The 23,791-nt window shown below is 39.9% G+C and overlaps 1 protein-coding gene across 2 annotated transcripts in view; it reads left to right on the forward strand.

The window, feature by feature from the left end:
* Positions 1-23,791, forward strand: part of TNNI3K (TNNI3 interacting kinase) — a 342,231-nt gene that overhangs the window by 316,728 nt on the left and 1,712 nt on the right. For both annotated transcript variants that reach the window (XM_060232023.1, XM_060232024.1), the window contains 2 exons: positions 695-864; positions 19,995-20,074. In XM_060232023.1, the coding sequence (XP_060088006.1) occupies positions 695-864; positions 19,995-20,074 (250 nt within the window). The remainder of the gene's footprint in view (positions 1-694; positions 865-19,994; positions 20,075-23,791) is intronic.

Here is a 23,791-nt window from a genome sequence, read left to right on the forward strand (position 1 = left end):
TAGAATTTTAATTGAAAAGCTTGTAAAAAAAACATCCTTTAAAAGCAAACAAAAACAAAAAAACAACAATCCAACCCATAAATATTTGCTCTGTGGATCAGATGGGAAGTATTTTCCAGCAAGAGAGAATATTGTCCGTTGAAATGTTGAGCATATGAAATGTATGGTATATTATATAAACATATAATATCACATTCTCAATTGCTCACAATTGGTGCATTCCAGACAAGCAAAATCAGGCCTGTTTACTTCCCTCTTTTTTCCTAGGGAGCAGATCTAGTTTCCATTGGTATTGACATAAGATGGCATCAGTCAAATAGCTATAGACGCAGCACTATACTAATCAATAAAGTGACTGTACTTGATTCAATTAGAAGGAAATCATTCTAGCTCATAACCAGAGACACTGGGGGAAGGGCCCTTCCCTTACCTACATACAGAGGTTGCATATGAATGGGATTCCATTCCCTTAAACAACAAATATCATAAAGTGCATTTGTACAGGTTACAATGACTGTCATCCCCTTGGCAAGCAATTCTATATAAATGACATAGACCATGATGAGAGCAGTAAGAAGTACAGCAAGGGTACTTGTGACATACTGCAAGTGTCAAGTGCTGCTGTCAGCCCTTCTGGCAAGACTCTGCAGTTGTCAGAAGTGGATACTGACAATGTCCTTTTTGTTCAATCCAGCTGATGTCTCCAGCCTCCAGCAACAGCAGCGGTTCTCTTTCTCCTTCCTCTTCATCGGATTGCTTGGTTGCCCGAGGGTGTCCTGGTCGTAGCCATGTTGCTGCTTTGCGTAGCCGCTTTGAGTTGGAATATGCCTTGAATGCTAGAGCATATGCTGTCTGGTCTCAAAGGTAAGAACACAGAAGGAAGAATTTCTTCCTTGACTTTAGTAAGTTATAAGAGCTGCCTGGAATTTATTCTTGACTGTTCAGATAAATCCTGACTCTAGCAGAAGTCATCTGAAAGCAACACAGAATTAAAATCTCTTTATTCAGGGAGACAAACAACTTACTTTTACAGTTTTTTTGCAACTTTTAGTGTTTCATACCACTCAGGAGATGGAAGTACAAATAGCACCAAAAAAGCTAACACTTTCCTTCCACATTGGTTTCTAGATAATCTAATGCATATTAAAGTCAAAAGTAAGAAACTGGTAAAATGTTTTGTATAAGATCTCCTCTGCTCATAGCATGAATTCCATAATTACTGGATTTATGCTTTTCCTTCTCACCATGGATCTATCTCACACCAGTGTTTTGTCTGATCTGAAATGAAGCTGATATTGATAATGGTCATTTTCACACTTACCTTATTCCGGAGCGACGTCCCTCTTCACCGCACAGCGTCTGCGTGGATTTCGCACTACTTGCTCTGCAGAACCTGGAAGTCCCGCGGCTTTTGCGTCGCAAATGTAAACCGCCAAAAACCAGTTTACATTTGCGACGCAAAAGCCGCGGGACTTCCGGGTTCTGCGGAGCAAGTAGTGCGAAATCCGCGCAGACGCTGCGCGGTGAAGAGGGACGTCGCTCCGGAATAAGGTAAGTGCGAAAACAACCAATCTCTTCCATGTGCTCTCCTTTGCTCTACCTATTTCCCACCCCACTTTCCATTTTGTGCAACATAACAAAGTTGAACAGACCAGCAAGAAGAACTCCAAGCAACGCTGTGGGATGAACTGAGGCCCCAGTTGCTGCAGTGAAGCCAAGAGATGCTGCAGTACACTTTTGTGCTGGGTCCAAGGATGCTGAGAACCTTGGGAAATCTATTGTAATGCCTCCTGGTATCCATGGGTGTCTCATTTCAAGTAAATTGCACAAAGTGGGGCACTGTCAGGGTTTGTTCTGCTTACTGCTGATACAGGAATTGACGTCTCTGGGGCATGGCTTATGCTGGAGCCTAGGGGCTCATCAAATAACCCAAATCTAAACTAGAGGCTGATTAATGTTTTGGTTCTTCACTAGATTTTAGACAAAGACCAGTTACTCTGTTTCTGGAGGATTCTATCCGAGATTTCTTTATACATTAGACTAGTGGCAGATTTGCAACTGAGAAGGCAAATTGTGCTGCCTTCTGTGTGGACAGCAGTTCATGGGAAGCAACTTTCATATGGTTTGGACCTATGGGAACAACAAATATATATTTTGGGGTAGAAATTGGAGGTGTAATAGAGATCAATGTGAGCCACATATGAGTCATTTTACTCAAATGAACTCCCATGCCAGAAAAGGTCTCATAATTGAACTTCATGTGGAATCCCACATCACCAAACCTCATGTGGAATGCTACCATTGAAAAGGTAATAGTGTTCCACATCAGATCCTTGCAGGTGCATTTACAACAGTTTATATAGCCTTATACTACAAAACCTGCAATACAGTATAACTGAGTAAAACATGTATGCATGAACACATCAGAACTGTTTAAAACAAACATTTTATATGAGACAGTTCTGATACTGCATCTTGGATCAGAAGGGATCCATTCTGGAATGAAGAGGCTTGGGCCTGTCATATTAAAAATATTAGTGACTACAAATAGCCATCAAAGGGGGTGCGGGGAGAGTGACAACAGAAATGAAGGGGAAACAACTGGGGTGGGATGGTATTTGAGGAAATCTTATATTAGTTCCTCTTTTGTGCTGCCGATAATAAATTTGCATGAAAAGAATGAGCAAGTGACACATTTAGGTTACAATACAGACACCCAAGAGGGCAAGAAAAGTAGTTATCATAGCAGCCTCTCTGCTACTGTAATTTAATGTTCATCTCACTGTACCACCCAAGCTCATTAGCTTGCTGAAATGGGTTCCTGTATAACCCAAAGGGTTACAGAACAGTTCCCCCCCCCTAAAATTCTGTGCAATACAAATTAACTAACTCTAGCCCTATAAATAGAACACTGAAAGAGTTACCCAGAGGCAAAATGTAAAATAAAATGAAGATGGTTTTTGCAGATTCAGTGTTTTTTTCTCAATTATACAACATACTGAGATGATTAATGACCCAGCTTTCTAATGACAATGGTTTCTTGAGGCTTTAATTTTTTAAAACATACAAATTGAGAGGCAGGAGTATGATTCTGTACAATGTGCTCACATCTGTTACATTTTATTGTAACATTTTTCACCTCTTGCAATCAGTTTTTTAGCTATCCAAGGTAGGATGCCACACTCATTGGAGAAGGACCTTTGCTTAGCTAGTTCCACTATGTGCCCCCTTAACAACACTATTAAGGGGGCACAGGTTAAAATCCCTTTAGATGTCTTCCCACAATTGAAATGTGGTATGATAAGTCATGGGACCAATATGCAATGGGAAAGACAATGGATAACCCTTTCTTCGATTTTGAAGAAAAGCCTATCCAGAATCCCTATTTCCCAATATTTACCGAAAAGGCTTCTATTCATTAAATATTTGGTAAACCCTTTATGGAACTGACAGGCCTAACTGGGAGCTAGATGGAGCACATATATTACTCCCATTGTGCAGTTAATCCATTGGCTGCCCTCAGTTACTCAGAAAACCATCATGGAGGGGGGTACAGGGGCTGTTCTCCCACCCACCCCTGGAAGGAAGGAAGGCTATTTTTCAATTCTTAATACCGGTACCTAGCATATTATGTACTCTTTTTGTAAATTGTTTGTTATATACATTCAATGGTCTAAATTGGATCCTTGAATGTTAGATTTATATTTTTGTTATTTATTTTCTCTATACTCCCTTTGTATTGGATTAGATTTAATTTAAAAGGTTTTTTTTTAATTTTAAAAAAAGATGTCTTAGACATTGGAGCAAGCACAGTCACTTCTCACTTTTCCTCTGTGTCCCCACCTCCACTAGCATAATGTCATAAACTGCTTTTAAACTTTTGAACTTTCTGCCAGTATGTGGAGGCTGCTGTTGGAAGGAGGAGAGGCCAAGCGGAGAAGCAGAAGTCTGAAAGAAAAAGGTGGTAGGGTTCAAAATGATTTGTTTGCTCAAGGGACAAGACTGCCACTCTGGAAAAAGTCATTACTTGTATTCTTGAAGAGAGTAGGCAGATCCCTAGTAAAAACATTTGTGCCTGACAGGGCTTTTTTTGTAACAGGAACTCTTTTACATATTAGGCCACACAGCCTTGATGTAGCCAATCCTCCAAGAGCTTACAGGGCTCTTGGTACAGGGCCTACTGGAAGCTCCAGGAGGATTGGCTACATCAGGGGTGTGTAGCCTAAAATGCAAAGGAGTTCCTGTTACGGAAAAGCCCTAGTGCCTGACAATTAACATAAGAACTTGTGAGACCTGTATAAAAGAATTTTAAAGAATTTATTTATTTATTTTTAATTACTTGTTTGTTTGCTTGATGTCTTGCAATGCTTCAAACGTACCTTTTGGTTTAGCCATGGTAAATGGTTTTCAACCACAGCTCAGAAACTGCCAAGTACTTAGAGGCTTTGCATCATGACTGATCTGGATCAGAGTGGATACTGGGAAGGTTAGAAAAATAGCATTTGGTCAGATAAAGAGTGCAGTTATTGCATACTTTTCTAAGTCACCTTCCCAAAACTTACTCTTGTTATCTTGAACTGTCACTGGGATGTGGGGGTGCCCCACCAATTCCAAAATATGCCATGCCTGAGTAAGGATGATGCAAGGAGTTTCTGCTGTTTGGCTATGGCTTTGAGCTAATACATAAAATGTATATGATGCAAAGAAATCTGGCCAGTAAGGACAAAAGGCAGATATTAAACAAAGGATGGAGTCATACACCTAATGTAATCCTATTAGCTGGGATCACTGTGAGCATATACTGGAAGGAAAAACCTGTAACAATGCCTCACCAGAAAGACAGGTGATTGGACCAGGATTAGGAACCTCCAGGAGTTTCATCAGCAAGTCTTTTGCTCCAAATATCTCTCTCTCTGTTATCATTTGCATGTTTTCTTGTTCCCTCCTGTACTTAACTTGTAAGCTATATCCACATTTGGGGCAAGCGAACCCCATAGCCACAAGTTTTATACAGTTTGAATTGGCTCCTAAGAACTTCTGTCCCTTCTGTTTCCAAGGCTCATGTGCTAGCCCTATGACTGGGAACTGAATCCTTCCTAAATTCTAATTTTTATCAGAGCAGCTTAACCCTTCATTTGGTGAACACTGTCACACCTTTCTCTTGGATTTACTTGCAGGCTAGCTGCTTGGATCTCCCTTACCAGTATTGAAGTCCCTGCTGGATCTCACAAATTGCAGCTGTCTTGCTCATTCTTTCTCACTATTGCTTCCTCCTCTCTGCTTTACCATCTGAGGAGGCTTTGTTCATATAATTTGTGCTTGAAAGCAGTCTACCAACCAGATCTGCTCATTCCCCACCACCATCCAGATACTTGCAAACAAACTTTTAATTTTACTTGCATTCTATTTGGACTGTTTTCTACATCCAGTTTTGCAAAAGCACTTCACTACCCAATCAGGGATCATTACTGCTGTTGTGTAGGACAGAAGTACCCAACATGATGTCAATTGGTGCTACCAACACCTTTCCTGTAAGCCAGGTGTTTTTATGTTTTTCAAACAATTTTTATTAGTAACATATGGCAATATATTCAATTTCTTTCATTAATAATTACTTTTTTTCTCTATCCCATATATTACTTTCTACCTACCCCTCCCCCATTACTTGACTCCCGCCAGTGTACTATATTCAAAACATCATTATAAAAGGTACCCCTAATTAATAAGAACCAAAGTTCATATCCTCTTCTCGCTTATACTTAATCATTATCAAAAATTGTCCAATGTCCTTTTTCCCATTCTTTTTCTACATATCTTCTGAACTTCTTCCACTCCATCTTAAACACTTCTAAATCATAGTCTCTTGGAGTTCTTGTTAACTTATCCATTTCACTCCATGTCATAACTTTAACAATCCAATCCCATTTCTCTGGTATTTTTTCTTGCTTCGACAACTGCGCATACCATGTCCTAGCAGCTGAGAGCAAGTACCAGATCAAAGTTCTATCTTCTTTTGGAAATTTTCCTTTTGTAATCCCAACAGAAAAGTCTCTGCAATTTTGTTAAATTCATATCCCAAGATCTTAGAAATCTCTTGCTGAATCATCTGCCAAAACATTTTAGCTCTTTTACAAGTCCACCACATATGGTAGAAAGAACCTTCATGTTTTTTACATTGCCAATATCTGCCTGGCATCTTGTTATTCATCTTTGCCATTTTTTTAGGAGTCATATACCATCTATACATCATCTTAAAACAGTTTTCTTTAACACTTTGACATGTTGAAAGTTTCATAGAGTTCTTCCACAAATATTCCCAAGTTTCCATCTGTATTTCTTTATTTACATTAATTGCCCATTTAATCATTTGAGATTTCACTACTTCATCTTCTGTAGACCATTGTAGAAGTAATTTATATACTTTTGAAATTAATTTATCATTGTCTCCAAGCAGAACTTTTTCAATTTCTGTTTGCTCTTTCCTTATTCCTTCAGTTTTAATGTCATTCTCCACCAAGCTCTTCATTTGTTGCATTTGAAACCAATCATATTTATTATTCAACTCTTCAGCAGCTTTCAGTTTTATTTTGCCACTTTGTATTTTTAATAGTTGACTATATGACAACCACTTTTCTTCTCCTATCTCGGCTGTTATTTTTATTACTTCAGCTAGTACTATCCATAACAGTCTTCTCTCATCTCCATATTTCTTATATTTCATCCACGTACTTAACAAATTTTTTCTTATATAATGGTGAGAGAAAAAACCATCCATCTTCTTTTTTCCATAATACAAATACGCCTGCCAGCCAAATTTATTTCCGTGACCTTCCAGCACTAAAAGTTTTTTGTTTAACAGCGTTATCCATTCTTTTATCCATACTAAGCAAAATGCTTCATGGTATAATTTTAAATCTGGTAATTGAAATCCACCTCTCTCTTTTGCATCTGTCAACACTTTCATTTTAATTCTTGGTTTCTTCCCAGCCCACACAAATTCTGAAATTTTTCTTCGCCATGTATCAAATTGTTTACTGTCCTTCACAATAGGAATAGTTTGAAACAAATACATTATTCTTGGTAAAATATTCATTTTAATTGCAGCTATTCTACCAAACAATGACAAATTAAGCTTGTTCCATTTTAGCATGTCTTCATCCATTTTATGCCATAACTTCTCATAATTATTTTTAAATAATAATAATATAATAACTTTTTATTTGTATCCCGCCCTCCCTGCGGGATCAATAGTCTTCATTGTTATCTCCACCCCCAGATATTTTACCTTGGAGGTGACTTCACAGCCCGTTAGTCTGTAATTCTTGTTGCTTGTTTATCTGCATATTTTTACACAAAATTTTTTATTTTTCTCTATTAATACAAAGTCCCACCAACTCCCCATATTCTTGTATTTTAGCTAACAGCAAAGGTGTAGCTTGAATGGGGTTTTCATTTATAAACATTACATCATCAGCAAAAACTCTGTATTTGTAGGTAAATCCTTTTATCCTTAATCCTTCTATATCTTTTTCTTCTTGGATCTGCATCAATAATATTCAAGAGTCATTATAAACAACAATGGTGAAAGTGGACAACCTTGTCTTGTACCTTTGCTAATCTCCATATCTTCTGTAAGATCTGCATTTATACATAACCTTGCACTTTGTTCAGAGTATATTGCTTTTATCATTCTTATAACGCTTTCTCCCAGCTCCATTTTTTCCATTACTGCAAACATAAAGTCCCAGTTTAAATTGTCAAATGCTTTCTCTGCATCTGCAAAGAATAATGCTACTTCTTTTTCTGGATGTCTTTCATCATATTCTACAATATCTACAACTGTTCTAATATTGTCTCTTATTTGCCTTTTGGGAAGAAACCCTGCTTGATCTTCCTTTATAAAATGTATCAACTGCTGTTTAAACAGCATTTGTAACCTAGGTGTTTTTAGAAAGTGGGCAGGGCCAGGTGAGGCTTTTGCCCAGCAGAGCTTCTGGTTGGGAACTAGAAATCTAATTACCTGTATATATTGGGGATCCTGGTTATAGGACATTGCTTGAGGGATTATTGGATCTGGAATAGCACATACAAGTTCTACTCTCCAAAACTCATCCCATATTAAAGTCTAAACCAGTAACTTTATAGCTAAGAGCATAGTGAGAAGATGGCTGAGAAGGAAGGATAGTTTCTCCAGACTGAATTCCTTAGAGCTGTTTTGTGAATGTGTTCTTTCATAGAATAGGAACATAGACAGACATGTGTCTCAGAACCTATAAGATAACACCTGCTACCTGAGAAAGTGTGTGATTTTATTTATTTATTTACTTACTTCAACTATACCCCACCTTTCTCCCCAGTGGGACCCTGAAATGAAATCATTCACCTCTCCTCCATTTTATTCTCACAACAACTGTGTGAAATAGGTTAGGCTGAAAATATGTGACTTACCCAAGGTCACTCAGCAAGTTTCCATGGTAACCTTGGGGGACTGAATTTGAGTCTTCCAGATCCTAGTCCACTTTCAAACTACCACACCACAGTAGTGCAGAGAAGTAATTTTAGTTAGAACTTGTGAGACCTGTATACAAGGATATTCAGACTTCCTCAGATGTGTTTATGCATAGCAGCTAAAATTTTTGAGCCACCTTTGTGTTGCCTTAACATATGTAGAGATTCCAAGTATGGAAATGCAGTTTTCTCATTTTGTACCCTGGAAAGGGGAACAGACTTGAATACAGGAAAGCAGAATCTTCTGTGAGGGATTAGTTTCCTCCCACAGTATGACCGTTGACTTTGTTGTTAAATTGCTCTTTTTACTTAAGGGTAAGAAATGATCCAACTGACATTAAAATTATTAGATTGCCTCCTACCACAATTCTTTCAAAACATTGTACAGGACTGTGTCTATTACAGATTAATTTTGTGTCCTTTATAGTCACCCTTTCTATTTACAAAACCATGAGAGGAAGACTCAGAGGAAGGTTAGCTTAAATTCATGTCCATACCTCAAGGAGAGGCCAGAATCAAGAGCACTGGGAAAGTTAATTGGGTTCAAATTTTAAGGGGCTGCAGTGCTTGGGGTTTTCTCGTCCCCATTTTCTTGGCTACTTTGATAGATGTTTAGAATTTTTTCTTCATTTTTCTCCAAAAGGTCACTTTTCTTTGGCAGCATAGATTTGTTCATAATGTTCATAAAATATTTGAATATGAATTACTATTGTTACTGTGTAACATAGGACACATGAGTACATGGCTGTAAGATTAACTGAAAGGCTTGGAATAAAATGAATTGAAAATAGAACAAAAAGCAAAAGAACTTAAGAACGTAAGAAGAACCCTGCTGGATCAGACTAGTGGTTCATCTAATCTAGCATCTTGTCTCACAAAGTGTCCAGTCAGTTACTCTAGAGGGAAAATAATATAGCCTAGAGGCCAAGGCCTTTCCTCAATGTCATTTCCTGGCACTAGTATTCAGACGTTTACTGTCTCTGAAAGTGGAGGTTCTCTTTAGTCACCATAGCTAGTAGCCACTGATATTCCTATCCTTCATGAATCTGTGAAATCTCCTTTTAAAGCTATTCATGCTTGAGGCCATCATTACAACTTCTGGCAGCAAATTCAATATTTTAATTACTCATGTAAAGAACTATTTCTTTTTGTCTGTCCTTAATCTACTGCCCATCAGCTTCATTGGATTCCATTGAGTTGTGGTACTTTGGGAAAAGTAGAAAAGTTCTCTGCGTCTGCTGTTTCTACATTTTGTTTGCAAAGATCTCCTGACCCTCAGCAGAGGATTTATAGGAGAGGGGAGTTTCAAGGAGTTGCTGTGGGAAAGTGAAAGCAGGAAAGATCAATTTATTTCTTTCATTTCATACTACTATAGAGTCCCATGAATAATGCATGGAGTTAATCTTTTTAACAAAACAATGACTCTGTGAAATAAGTTATACTGAGATGCCTTGAATCAGCTTGTGAGCTTTATGCCCATACAAGGGTCTATACCTAGTTCCCCCTCCCAGCCCATGTCCAACATTATTATATTGGCTGCCATCTTTGTTATAAATGGGGAGAATGGTTGGATTTTTCCCTCACTTTCTCACACATTTTTATGTGGCTCAGACTGATAGCACTTGACTTCCCCTGGTGTCCAGACATTAGCATTCCATATGTCAACATGCAGCAACTCTATAACCAAGCCTTCCAGTCCCTTAAGCAAAACCATTCTGAACTTTCAACAAAGCTAGAAGGACCTTGAGATAATATTTACAATGAGGCTGGAAACACTGTCTACCTTAACACAGACCATCTGTGTTCTACTAACAATAGCCAGTCAATGAACATAACTGTGTTGAAGGGCAAACATTCGGTCATGTGGATAAATGATTGAGTTGCCCTTTTTAATTTTATGGTGTTATGTGTTAGCAGAGGTAGATTAACAGGCTTTAGCCAGAAAAATACTTGAAAAGTAAGTGAAGTTGATGAGATGTTACTATACAGTTTAATGGGATTGAACAAATCTAATTCTTTTATCCTGTCAAGTTCTACAAAATAAAGGCCTTGAGAGCATTTTTAAGAGAATCTTTAAACAAGGCTAGAAGCTATGAAATCATCTAGTTGCTTTGTTTAGTGACAGACTTTTGTTTTCTTTGGGTCATGTGAAGTAAATAACATACCCAATAAGTAATTACATTTTTATAAAGTTCAGCTTCTTTCTCAACTTTGAAAAGAGTGTCAGCATCCTGGAACCATGGCTAATGATTTTTTAAAAAAACCTTAAAAGATTTTTCAAGGTTTATGTAAGCAAATGCACTGAAGGCAGACTGAATGAACATCTGTTTTCCAAGGCAGAGGTTTTTATGGAACATTTATAAACTAACGGCCTTTTTAACTCTCTCCATTGAGTATCACTTTTGGTATGACAGATGTAGTCTCACTGTCATGCCTTGAAGAGTTTGGGCAGACTTTGTGTGTGTTATACAGTCACCCAAGTTGCTTTATGTGATATACAAAAATAGCACTAGGCACCTATTTCTTTTCAGAGGTTTTTTTTCATGGAACAGGTTCATGTTGACTATAAAGTTTCACTTTACCTGGAATTTGGCTTTGACAGACTTGCTGCCTATGCAAGCTAAGAAGAAGAAGAAAGAAAGAAGAAGACTGCAGATTTATACCCCACCCTCCTCTCTGAATCAGAGAATCAGAGCATCTTACAATCTCTTACATCTTCTCCCCTCACAACAGACACCCTGTAAGGTGGGTGGGGCTGAGAGGGCAACTCCTGTGATAGCTATGGCTAACCCAAGGCCGTTCCAGCAGTTGCAAGTGGAGGAGTGGGGAATCAAACCTGGTTCTTCCAGATAAGAGTCCACACACTTAACCACTACACCAAACTGGCTGTCCTTATTCAGGGAAGGTTTAATTCACCTATATAATGTCATGTGTCATGTGATTTTGTGTGATGGGATCTCTTTCAGTAGTTGACAGGAACTACTTTGATATCACAGAATGTTCACAAACATTCCAGCTGCTCAGGAAATGAAACTCCGAGTGGCTGACTGAAGACTGGAAAGACTGGTAAGAAGAAGTCTTAAGAGACATGAAGCATCTGAGGACAGGGAGACAAGAAAGTAGTACTGAAGAACTTGAAAAAAGGAAAGGCTAAGGGGGGAAAAGGAGAATGCAGGGAAAGCATACACTGAACCTAAATGGATACATTCTTTTGGTGGGAAGCAGAGAAAGACAAGAATGATAGGCAGCTTTCACCTAGAAACAAGATAAGTTGTGTACAGTGATTAAGAAGAGCATGCATACTCACAAAGATTTGGAACTTGGCAGAAATTGGGCTAAGAAGCCAAGGGGTATGGTTGACAGACAAAACATAACAGGACTTCTAAGTTTTAAGTGTTCTTTCTCAAAGAGTGTAGAAGGAGCCCTTGGGTTCAAGTAGAGTGAGGAGATATTGGGTGCTTTCAAATGGTGACTGTTTGTAAGTGGATTTGGCCATTCTTGCACAGTAAAAATCCAGTTGCAAATTATTAAGTGTGTGTGAACACACCTACCCTTTCAGCACCTGCTATGCATTGTCTTGGAATGGCCCATTGCGCCAGCATAAAGCACAATAAATTTTGCAGTAATTGCTCTGCTGTGCTCATGATCCCAACTCCCCTCTCCTTCCTGGGGTTTGTGTAGACTAAGAAGCATTTCTGTTAAGGTGAAACATATCATAGTATCTCTGATAAGGACTGGAGCAGTGGGGAACACAGAGCTTTCACTACTGCTCCAGCTTCTCATTTCTAAATGAGAAGGCTCAAATTTCAGCATTTATCTCATATAGAGCTACCTAACTGTTCTGATACCCAGTGAATGACAAACATATCTTTTACATAAAGATGCTTGGGTCTCTCACACAGACCTTTAGACTACTGGGCTACTTGGGCTACTTCTACATGACTTAGAAACCTGAAATTTGAGTAATTCAAGATATAGGTTACTTTTTTAAAAGCCATCTAGTAAAGCCATCACTTCCTGGAAGGAACTAGTATAACCCAAAATAGACCCAAAATAAACTTCCCAGGGGTGCTGGCTCCATGGCTTGTTTCCTCCACTTGTTCTCCTTCTTCTGGCATGACTTTAACATGGCTAAACAATCCTGAGATCACTTTTCTTTGATTTGCTGTACACCATGATTCACTGCCCAGGCACATCAGTCACTGTCACACAGCATCCTGTTGCACAAACAGTTTGATTACCCTCTGAGATCCATCTGCTCATAAGTGCTCGGCAAGACATTTTATTTGGGTTTCCTGGCTGGCTGTCCTGATTATTGTATTTTTAATGCAAACTTTGCTGAGTTTTCAGACCTTAAACAAGAAGGGGATAGAAATCCACACTGAAGATGTGATTCCAAGTCTATACAGATGCTGTTTGAAATAGTGTGACAGGCACCCTTCAGATGGCAGCCTCCGGATCAGTCTCTAAGTTTGCTAACCACCCAGCTGTTTCCAGTCTAGGAGCCATGGCCACTGGCTTGGTGCTAATGAGTGTAAGCTGTGAACTATCATTGCATCATTCACAGTTATGTCTTTGAGATGGAGCACAGCAGATGCACAGGGAACCTGCTGTTTGGAAAAGCATCTTATCTTTTTATGCACCAGCATCCCTACCCCACTCCAGCCCAACACACACATTAGCCTGTAGCTTTACCAGGGGAGAGCATTTCGTAGCACATGCTCTTTATGGTGAGCCTTTAAAATGCTGCATGGCAGCCTTTAATGAACCACAAGAAGCCAGTAACCATTGAAAGGCAGTGGGCTCAAGAGCACCAAGAATCTTGTTTAGCAGCAGGGAGACTAGCTTGCAACAGCTCATCTTTAAGAGCTGCCGCCTGTGCTTTCAACATGCCAGACTCCAAATGAGGCATCTGTTCCAAGCAGGTATAAATAAAAGATGTGGTGTTCCTATGGGAACCTTTGGCATATTGGATTACCTATTCCCCTGCTAGAGTTTCCTTTCAGTTAAGTTTCTTTGTGAAAATTCTATACTTTGGGGTGTGCTTTTATAACACTGAATGTGGAGTTGTTTATTTATAACTTTGTATCTGTGGCCATGAAGATTTTCTATTTACACAAGTACCCCTTGACTAGATAGTGTGGAGACACCAACTGACCATCCTGATACTTCCTAAACACTATTGAATTCAGAATGTCAGTGCCTTCACAGAGGGAAAAGAAGGGGCTGTGGCTCAAGAGCAGAATACATGTGTTGCCTGCAGGAAGTGCCAAGTTCAATCCTTGGACTTCCATTTAGAATAGAGAATGATTGGGAGGGGCTGTGGGCCATTAGTAGAGCTTCTGCTGGGAATGCAGAAGGTCCCAGGTTCAATCCCCAGCATGTCCATCTAAAAGGATCTGGTAGTAGATTATGTAAAAGACCTTTCCCTGAGACCCTGGAAAGCTGCTGCCAATCAAGTAGACAGTATGACTCGGATGAACCAATGGTCCAATTCAGTGTAAGGCAGCTCTATGTATTCATGTGATCTAGACTGAAAAGAAGCCTGATTTAGTATAAGGTTTTTATTCTGTTTATTCTCCAAAAGAGTTCAGGACTTCGTGCATGGACCCTTACCTCGTGAGGCATGCTAGGCTGAGAGAATCTGACCAGTTCAAGGTTACTCAGTGAGCTCCATAGCAAAGTGGGGATTGGATCCCAGGTCTCTCCAGCTGTAGTACAACACTCTAACCACTATTACACATTAGTTGCTTCATGTGTTCACATTTACCCACACTAAAACGCGAGAATAAGAGTTTTACCAAAGGGAATTTGCTGAGCATGTCATCTTTCTGTTGCCTTCAATAATATCGGTGCAACAGGGGAGTCACAATAATTGATGCTGGGAGTGTCCACTGTCTGTGATCTTGGGGCTGCTATATTTTTCAGTCACAATCTGATCTTCTCAGACTCTGCATTATTAACATAAACAAGTGGTAAGCTTCACAGTAAAGGTGCATGTACTCAGTTGCCGTGAGTGAAGGTGGAGGAAAGTAGAGAGTCAGGAATATGAATGTGCTTCCCTAAAGACCCTGCTCCAAGATTAGTGGTCTTTTTAGTCAGTAAAATGTATATGAAGGAAATATAGTATAGCATTACTTGTTTCCTGACCAGGACCATATGGTGGGAAAGAGAACAGAAAGGTATCAAAGCCTCCTTGTCCCACAAGAAGGCTTTGGGTTGAAGAGAGGAGCCTGAGAGCCTTCAGCAATGTAATAGACCCAAAAGCCTGAACTAAACTTTGAAAGTCCAAGAAATGGATAAGCAAGGCCAGTTTCTTCACAAAGGGCCATTTGGCTTGCACCTCACATTAAAGGAGGCCTCTACTTAGTCATCCCAAATGGCCACACAGTCTTTATGTCTTGTCTGCACTTCAATAGGTGTCATTAGTTGTATCTGTTCATTTTGGTGTGGGTCCATCCACTGTCTGTTAAAGATAAGATAATACTATTGTATACAATTAAACTTAACAAATAGCTGTAAATTACTACACTTCCCAGCTAATGTCAAATTTTGGAGAAACTGAATGACAATTTACAAAAGGCTTTGTGTGAATGCCAGTAAAACTGTAACAGAAATGGAGTTTAAGAGAAATTACTTTACGTTCAATGCTTAAATTCAACTCCAAAGAAAAATGTAATTGTATGTTCAGGTGCAAGCTCAGTGTACTTTTAAAATTCTTGGATAAGAGTATAAATGACTCACCAACATGTTAATTCTATTCTACTTGAGCACAACTTGCTTTTAGAACTAATTAGTCCAGGATTTCCCCTACCTGCTTCAACTCAGTGTGGAGCATGTCCGATAGAAAAGAGAAAGGAGATATCAGTCCAAACAGAGAGGTGCTTCAGTGGTGAATTTCAGTTCTGGCTGATGGATCTAACTAGTCACTGAAAAGGAATCATCTTAATTAATTTTCTAGTCCTGAAGCTTATTTTGTTTACTGGCTGGTTTGTTGAAGTATGTTTGGTTTGTTTGCTGTGAAGTTCCAAGCATGAATTAAAAATAATTCCTCGAAATTCTTCCTTCCTTCTCAATAAGCGGAGTCTTGTATGTTATTTTTTGGCCAGAGATATAATTTTAGAAATTTTTATTCATTTCTGTGAAGTAAACTAATTCCATCATATTTTGCTGGCAAAGTGATCCTTCTAAAAAAAAAAAATGATGTTTCATTTTTCTTGGGGCCACTTCATATACTTTTTGGAAGCATCTTATGGCATTCTCCTCATGGACAATGTGAGGCAGCCCTAAGAACTGGTTCTTAACACCAAAAAATTGGTCAAGCCAAAAATCCACTAAGTATGCCCATGTTTTCCTCTAAAATATCAGCCAGCCCTAAACAGAGTTTAGGCTTGCTAGCATCCAGGTAAAGCCTGGAGATATACCTCTATTACAACTCATCTCCAGATGACAGAAATCAGTTCCCCTCTGGATAAAATGGCACTTCAGAGGGTGGACTCTGTGGCATTGTACCCTGCTAAGATCTTTCCCCTCCCCAAATCCCACCCTCACTAGGCTCCACACACACACACACACACACCCCAGAATCTCCAGGTATTTTCCAATCCAGAGCTGGCAACTTTAACAGAGTTATACCTTTCTAAATCCATTTAAGTCAATGAGCTGATGATCTAGCATTGGGGTAAAAACTCTATGGTGACCATAGAGTTTTCTTGCAAATAATTGAGAGTTCCCTACATGACATGCTGGCACAATGACATCATCATGGTGTGGGGACTTTGCTCATGTGCCAAAGATTCCCAGGAAGAGGACTGTGGTCCCTCGCCAGCAACCAGGTAAGATCTGGCAAATATCAGCAAAGCCCTTTATGAATCCTCTCATTCTTGTACCAGTGCTACTATGCAGTCTGGAGGCCTTTTGCACAAGTGAGCCAAAGAGAAGTCTTTCTCAGTCTTAAACAGGTATTTGGAAAGCCAAGTCACCAAGATCCTATTTCTCTGTCAAGGAGAAGCATTTTTTAAATCTTGTGAATAATTCTTGCTGATTTAAGTGAAACTTAATTCCTTGTTGTTATGTATTGGGCCTTGCTCATACACTGTTCTGTGCATACATACTGTTTGAGTACTGAAGCATGCTTCTACCTTTCAGGATCCAAATGCCTACATTCTGAATGGCCGTTCTGTGTGAATTGGCCAATTGGGGCGCACAAGGCATATATCAATCTACATGCTAATGAAGGATCCTGGAGAGATCAATAGGGTGGTTTCCCACTGACTAAAAGCGGTGTGTGCTTCCTTCCCCAACTGTATATATTGCCTGCTTTGCCTGAATGTTCCCCAGTTCCGTGTTATTTAATAAAGAGTTATATTCTTAGCCATGGCTGAACTCACTATTTAATACTTCTTGTAACTGTGTTTAGGATTTCAGCTAGAACTCCTGATCCTGCTAAAGTTGTCACATTTAAGGCATGGATATGCTTTTGCTTATAAGATGCATAAAATTCACTTGCAGACCAGAGTATCCAGACATAATCCCCCAGTATAACTGAGAGTTGGGGTGGGGATGGGGAGACAGAATGGCAATGTTATCTGGCATTTCCAAAGGAAATGTCTTCGCTTCTTTTACACTTCCATGAAATTGCCATTATTTTACCTTGCTGGGCCTTAGTTTTGCCATATGTAGAATTAGAATAACACTGAGCTTTCCTAATAAGTATTTTGAGACCACAATCCATCAGAAAATTAGCTGTTAGCAGTAACATATTGCCTTCACCATTGTGACTTAAAGCCATTGATAGACATATCCTCCAAGAATGTGTCCAATCTTTTATAAAATATGTGTTAACTGTTGTTAGAGAAATACAGGTCTCAAGCACTGGGAGGAAGGATGATGGTGGGGAACTAACAGCATTCTGTCCCTTCAGCAGAAGTTTAGTGAGTGGAAATGGGCAGCTGAAGCTTTTTATAGCATGAAGCTAAAACTTCATCTGATAACTTCTATAGATCAAACTGATATTAAAGGGGATAGCAAGAGTGACCAGTTTAAAAAGCTGACAGGCGTATTTCCAACATACAGAGTTTACAGAAAGTCCATTCTTGCTTACATCACCATTCCAAAAAAGGAAAACATTGAGGGTAAATTGTAGATCCTGTATTAGCAGGCTTTTGTAAACATATTGCTTTGCAGTTAATCTCCCCTATATAATAATTCCCTTAGCAAACTGGTCACGAATCAGATACTTTCCTATTGACTGAGCTGCCTGTCACTGCTTCACAGAGGAGAGAAAGAAAGCCTTCCCTCGATTGGCTGAGGGCTCCTCACTCTCCGCCTCTGGAAGGGAAACAGCCAGAGACAAGGGGGGAAATTGTGACCATGGCAACAGAGCAAAGAGAGAGAGAGATTTAGACTAATATCAGTGCTGCATTGACTGAATTTTGTATTTGACCTTGACCCTCATTAGATGTTGTTCTCTGCATATGCTTTAGCTACTATGCATTAGTTTTCATTTCAGTAAATGTGACTCCGAATTAGTAACAAAGATGAAGCAGGCTTCTCTAAATAGCATGAATGAATAAATAGATTTATTAAGCAAATAAATGAACAAACTCTTTCAGCTCAACAGAGATCCTGCAACACTATCAATATGAATTTCTTCTGCCTCTAACCACGGAGTAGAAATACGTGCCTTGCAGTTCATTAATGAAGAACATCTTGAATGCCATATTGCATTGTATGTGTATTTTTCTTTTGGATTATAACTAGGATTTACATTAAAGCCTAGTCTGTACAATTGTGGCAATTAAAATAATTGCTTATTTCCAGAAGCCTACTTGCTTAAAAACTGCTGAATATTTGTTGGCAAATATTATTAGTTAATTAAAGGGCCTTTGTCTGTAGAGTTTAAAGAAGAGCTTTGCCAATGAATAGGACAAGGATCCAAAGAACTATTAAATTGTCCCCAAAGTGACTTCTGTGTTTTGAGCAGCCACTTGATAACTTATTTTTGAAATGGGGGAGGTGTTTTGCCTTCCCCCACCCCCAAAAGGGCAAAAATCCCACTCTAGTTGGATTTCTTTGAAAATAGTTCTTTGGATCTGAACTTAAATAAAATGCCAGAGTAAACAGTTACTACCAGGAAGGAAATCTCATCTTGTCAGTACTTAGCTTAGAAGCTAAGAAGGGTCAGTACTTGGAGGACCATCAAAGAAGACTCTGCAGAGAAAGGGAATGGCAAACCATCCCTGTTTCTCATTTGCCTTGAAAGTGCCTTGCTGGGGTCACCATAAGTCAGCTGAGACTTGATGGACTTGATAGCACTTTGGTATGTACATAAACAGTTACTATTCCTGACCTTAATTTTCTGCTTTGGTTTCACTTAACACTTTGTTATGACAATATCCTACAAAAAAAGATACATAGTTGGATGGAGAAAAAGTAGTCAAACATTACAGAAGCACACAGTGTTAATTTTCAAAGTTGGGTATATGGGACAGCTATTTTTAAATTATTAAAGGGGAAATCTTCTATTTCTGCACTGAAAACATTAAAAGAAATCCAGAGATGTTTCAAACAAAGAAAATAGGTGACATTAGAATCTGCCAGGATCAAGATAAAGGTAAAATATTACCAGTGCAATACGATAAGTCTCCTCAGCACTAAATACATTTATGTGGTATTAGCTCAATTTGTTTTAAGGGAATTTACTTCCAGGAATGTATGTTTAAGAATACAGCTCCAGTACTACTAGCAAAAAGTAGCTAAATTAATATGCAAAATTCTTACCTGCCATCAGTTAGAAATTGCCCGTATCAAAAATCACCAAGAAAAATACATTTCTGGAAATAATCTTGGATTTTTCTTTTCAGCCACAGCTTCATGAAAGTTACTTCCAGTTTGGTTCTTTGAAACCACTTCAGATATCGGTATACTTTCCCATAGAGTAGAACAGACATACTTTTATGAAACTCCTAGATATTATGAAGTGGTTAGGGTAGTTTCTATTCACTGGGCAGGCATACTCAGCAGCATCTGTTTGCCGGTCATCTGAGAAGATCTGATAGAGGCAGACTTAACCTGATCGTTTCTGAGGATAAAAGAACATATTTACAGCAAGCAGCATTGGGATTCACTTCAGAAAGGTGATGTTCACTTTCTCAACAAAATTAATATACATCAACCTGATACCACTGGTGCTGATAAAATGTTTCTAATATACTGGGGCTTGTTACTTAAAATTGCTACTAAAATCAAAAGCATACCAAGAATGGTGAGGAAAAGCTAAAGATTGATATGGTGTTATATTGGAAATGCTCTTCCTCTGGGTATGGGTGTATATGTGTGTGCATTTACACACTATGTTCCATCCAGTGTGATGGTTTCTCTTTAAAAGTTATGTTTAATATAGAGGTCATTGAATTTCTTTTAAAGCATATTGTATATGTAAGCAAAAATGTAAAGGCAGCTTCTTTTTTCAATCAATTTTACAGCACTGGGCAACATCCTTCACAGGGTCTTTCACTGGAAGAGATGAGGAGAAATTTTCAGTATCCACCTATTGACCGAAATGGTAGGTTCTCAGATTAACCAAAGATTAATTCTGTTAATGGACTGATCCCTTTTCTTTATAATGAAGTTAATCATGAAAGCACAGTGAAAATTGTAAAAATATGTCTTGGGATTTTGCTGGTAAAAAGGTAAAGGTAGTCCCCTGTGCAAGCACCAGTCGTTTTCAACTCTGGGGTGATGTTGCTTTCACAACGTTTTCACAGCAGACTTTTTACGGGGTGGTTTGCCATTGCCTTCCCCAGTCATCTACACTTTCCCCCAGCAAGCTGGGTACTCATTTTACCCACCTCGGAAGGATGGAAGGCTGAGTCAACCTGGAGTCGGCTACCTGAACCAGCTTCCACTGGCATCGAACTCAGGTCATGAGCAGAGGGTTCCGACTGCAGTACTGCAGCTTTACCACTCTGCACGATGGTACTTCAGTCCAAAATTCACAAATGTAACCATAGTTAAGATTCTTCAGGTACATTTCAACAATTCCCATGTACATCTGAGAGCAATTTGACCCATTGCATTATGATATTTCCACACAGGATATTGTAAATGTTTACCATCTAAAAATGTAATGAGAGTTTGACAGACATTACTTTGGAAATATGGTGCTAATTTCATAGGTCTATGGTCTGGCTCTTAGGACTCTCTTCCACTAAAAAGTTTTCTTTGATGGAGCTGACTTCTGCCAGAGCAAGCTCCTTCCTCTAGAACAATGCCTCTCAGATAACAGACAGGAATCATAGGAGCAGATCCACCATCTTATATTGTTATAAACAGCTAAGGTTCATGAGAACACATCCATGTGTGAGCTTGGAGTGCCAAAGAAAATATGGTATACTTGTATTCAGCTGTGCTGAATGATTGTCATATAAAACAGCTGGAACCTGGCATTCTTTGATCCACTACTCAGAATGTCTTCCAATGATTGGGGAAGGGGGTGTTTTTCTATGCCCATTTATCATATCTTGATACTCCATTGCTGTCAGAGTACTGTATGATGTCTAGGAAGATGGGAGCACTTCTCATTGTGATTTCTAGGCACAAAGGCTTTCCTTTAGGTTGTTTCAGCTCTCTTTCAGATTTTTAAAGAACAGACCGTATTGCACTGTTTTATTGAACATCCCTTGCTGTTTATGGTATTTGACTTATCATCAGGGAGCTTGTGGCTAAAATCCTGGAAAATCTTCAACAGAAGTATTTTCTATATCCTGGACTTGTACTTTTTCTTAATTTTCTTGTATGGCCACAACTTTATTGGTTACATTTGATAGAGCCTTGGTGCAACATAAGGGCAACTGATCCAATCATCAGCCAACCCACCCATTGACCAATGAACTAACTATCCCAGAGCCCTCCTGACAGGGGCATCATGGGATGACAAGCCACTGCATGGTTTCCTCTGCCACTTGACAGTGAGCTGGGCGGGCTCCTCACCTATCTCTTGTGGTAGTGTCAGCATGGAGCCATGTCCATTTTGACAGGAAGCACATTCCTGCATGCCCATTTCTCTAACTTTGGGGACCCCTTATAGGATTTTGGCGTGAGAGTTTACAGGGGACATGCCCAGCTTGTTAGTGGTCAGCTCCTGCAGGGGCCAGTCTGGTCATGTACTGGAGGTACAAGACATGAATGTTTGTGTATCAGGCAATCCTGCCAAAGCTGCAACTAACCCTACAATTTATTTTGAACCCCATGCAGCCAGATGTCATGGCCCCACTTTGAGAGATAGACACCTTCCACATGGAATATGCTTCCTGCCCTAAGGAAATGTCAGGATGATGGATCAGGTGACCTCAACAAGGCCTTGACAATGTAGCCCACCACATTTGTGACCTTCCACCTGGCCACACCCACCTTTTCCAGACAGTAGACACCCCACCAGGAGCACCTCTTTAACATGTTGGACCAAAAATGCTGTGTGCTGGGGAGCTGAGAAGACAGAGACCACAGGTCACTCTTTACCATTCATATTAAATCCAGGCTCTTGTGAGTGCAAAGGTCGTTCTCACCCAGCTGGGATGAACAGTGCATTGGAGGGCCTGCTTCGGTGGATATAATGAAGAATCATGGGCATGAGTGAGTCTCAAAGCATCCCTTCATATCAATCCAGTTGATGCATAGTGTTCCAAACTCAGGTGCCTACCCCAGCTAGTAGATGCTGCATAGACTCCAGCTCAGTGCACAATGCTGTGCCCACATATCCAGACAGACTACAGAGGAGGTGCTGAAACTAGAATAGGAAATCAGCAGCTAGCCCACAAGTACAGCAGAATGTAAGTTTTGTACACCACCACCTGCCAGTTGCCTGGATGCAGGAAGATGGAGTCCCAGCACAGCTGCAGCAGTAGCTGCCCTAGTTCTGAAGGAGTGTGCCCTGAATTCCCTGTGCAGAAGCCCTAAAGCAACCAGGCTGGCCCTGAGGATACTGGTAAATTAGTACCTGCTGAGTGGAGAGACATCTGAGTGAATGAGGAGGGGGGCTGGACAGTGGAGGTGCACCAACAGGAAAGCCAAGGTGATCTGTACTGAGCTAACAACTGGTCTGGGCACCATCCAGACACAACTGTGCACCCTGACTCCTCTGTTCAGTTTTGGATTGCCTGATACACAAACATTCATGTCTTGTATCTCCAGTACATGACCAGATTGGCCCCTGCAGGAGCTGACCACTAACAAGCCCATCATGAGGGCCCCAGAGAAGGCTAGCATAAAGACACTCTCAAATAATTTGGCCTCAAATGCAAGCCAACAAAGCTTAGGGAGCTGACAGAAGAACTTAGACCAGGGGTGTCAAACATGCAGCTCAGGGACCGAATCAGGCCTCCAGAGGGCTCCTATCAGGCCTCCAAACAACTGGCTGTTGTCTGCTTCCTTCTCCCTCTCTCTTGATTCCTTCTGCATCACAGCTTACTTTTCCAGGCTTGCTAAATCGCACAGGAGCTATTTTCTATTTTCTCCATTGGCTGAGGTTCCTCCCTTGGGGAGTAAGGGGGGGAGGAGAGCTTGCTTTGCCAAGTTCTCTCAATTGCACAGCCAAGCCTCTGTTCCTTCTATTGGCTGAGGCTCTTCCCCTTCTGGTCCCCTGGGGAAGGAAAGAAAGAGCCAGAGCTTCCTTTGCCTGGTTCCCTGGATCCTATGAGAGAGATACAAAGAAAGCACCTTTAAGACCACTAAGTGCTAATGTTTTAAGTATGTTTTAAGGGTTTTTTTAAAAAATCTTTAATTGCGTTTGTCTGTGTCCTTATAAAGTTTATATCTCTGCTACCAGGCATTACCTTTTATGACCCACATGGACTGACTCAACATGGTCCCGTTTGTGTCAGATCCAGCCCTCATGAGTTTGACACCCTTGGCTTAGACAGAATGGCAAAGGTGATAGGCCTGTTGGGGTCTGCCCATGCAGCAAACCTCTTCCAATTTGGAAACTGCAGAACCTCTCCTTCTGATGTCAACCTCTCCTCCTGAGGCAAGATAAGGCATCCATGATGCTTTTATCAATACCTGCAACGTACTGAGCTGAAAACATGTTAGCCAAAAAAAAAAAAAGGACAGATTTACATTCTAAGTACATTACCCACTCTATGTGTGAAGTCTGCTTATTGATGACATGCATCACTGCCTAGCACACTAGAACTTTTGTCCCTGGAGTGCTCCTGTTAAATGACAACTGACAACAAACTTGTAAAGAGCTCTAGAAAAGTGAGGACATGTGAGATATTAGCTC

The sequence above is a fragment of the Heteronotia binoei genome, chromosome 2, assembly GCF_032191835.1.
Source record: "Heteronotia binoei isolate CCM8104 ecotype False Entrance Well chromosome 2, APGP_CSIRO_Hbin_v1, whole genome shotgun sequence".
NCBI lineage: Eukaryota > Metazoa > Chordata > Lepidosauria > Squamata > Gekkonidae > Heteronotia > Heteronotia binoei.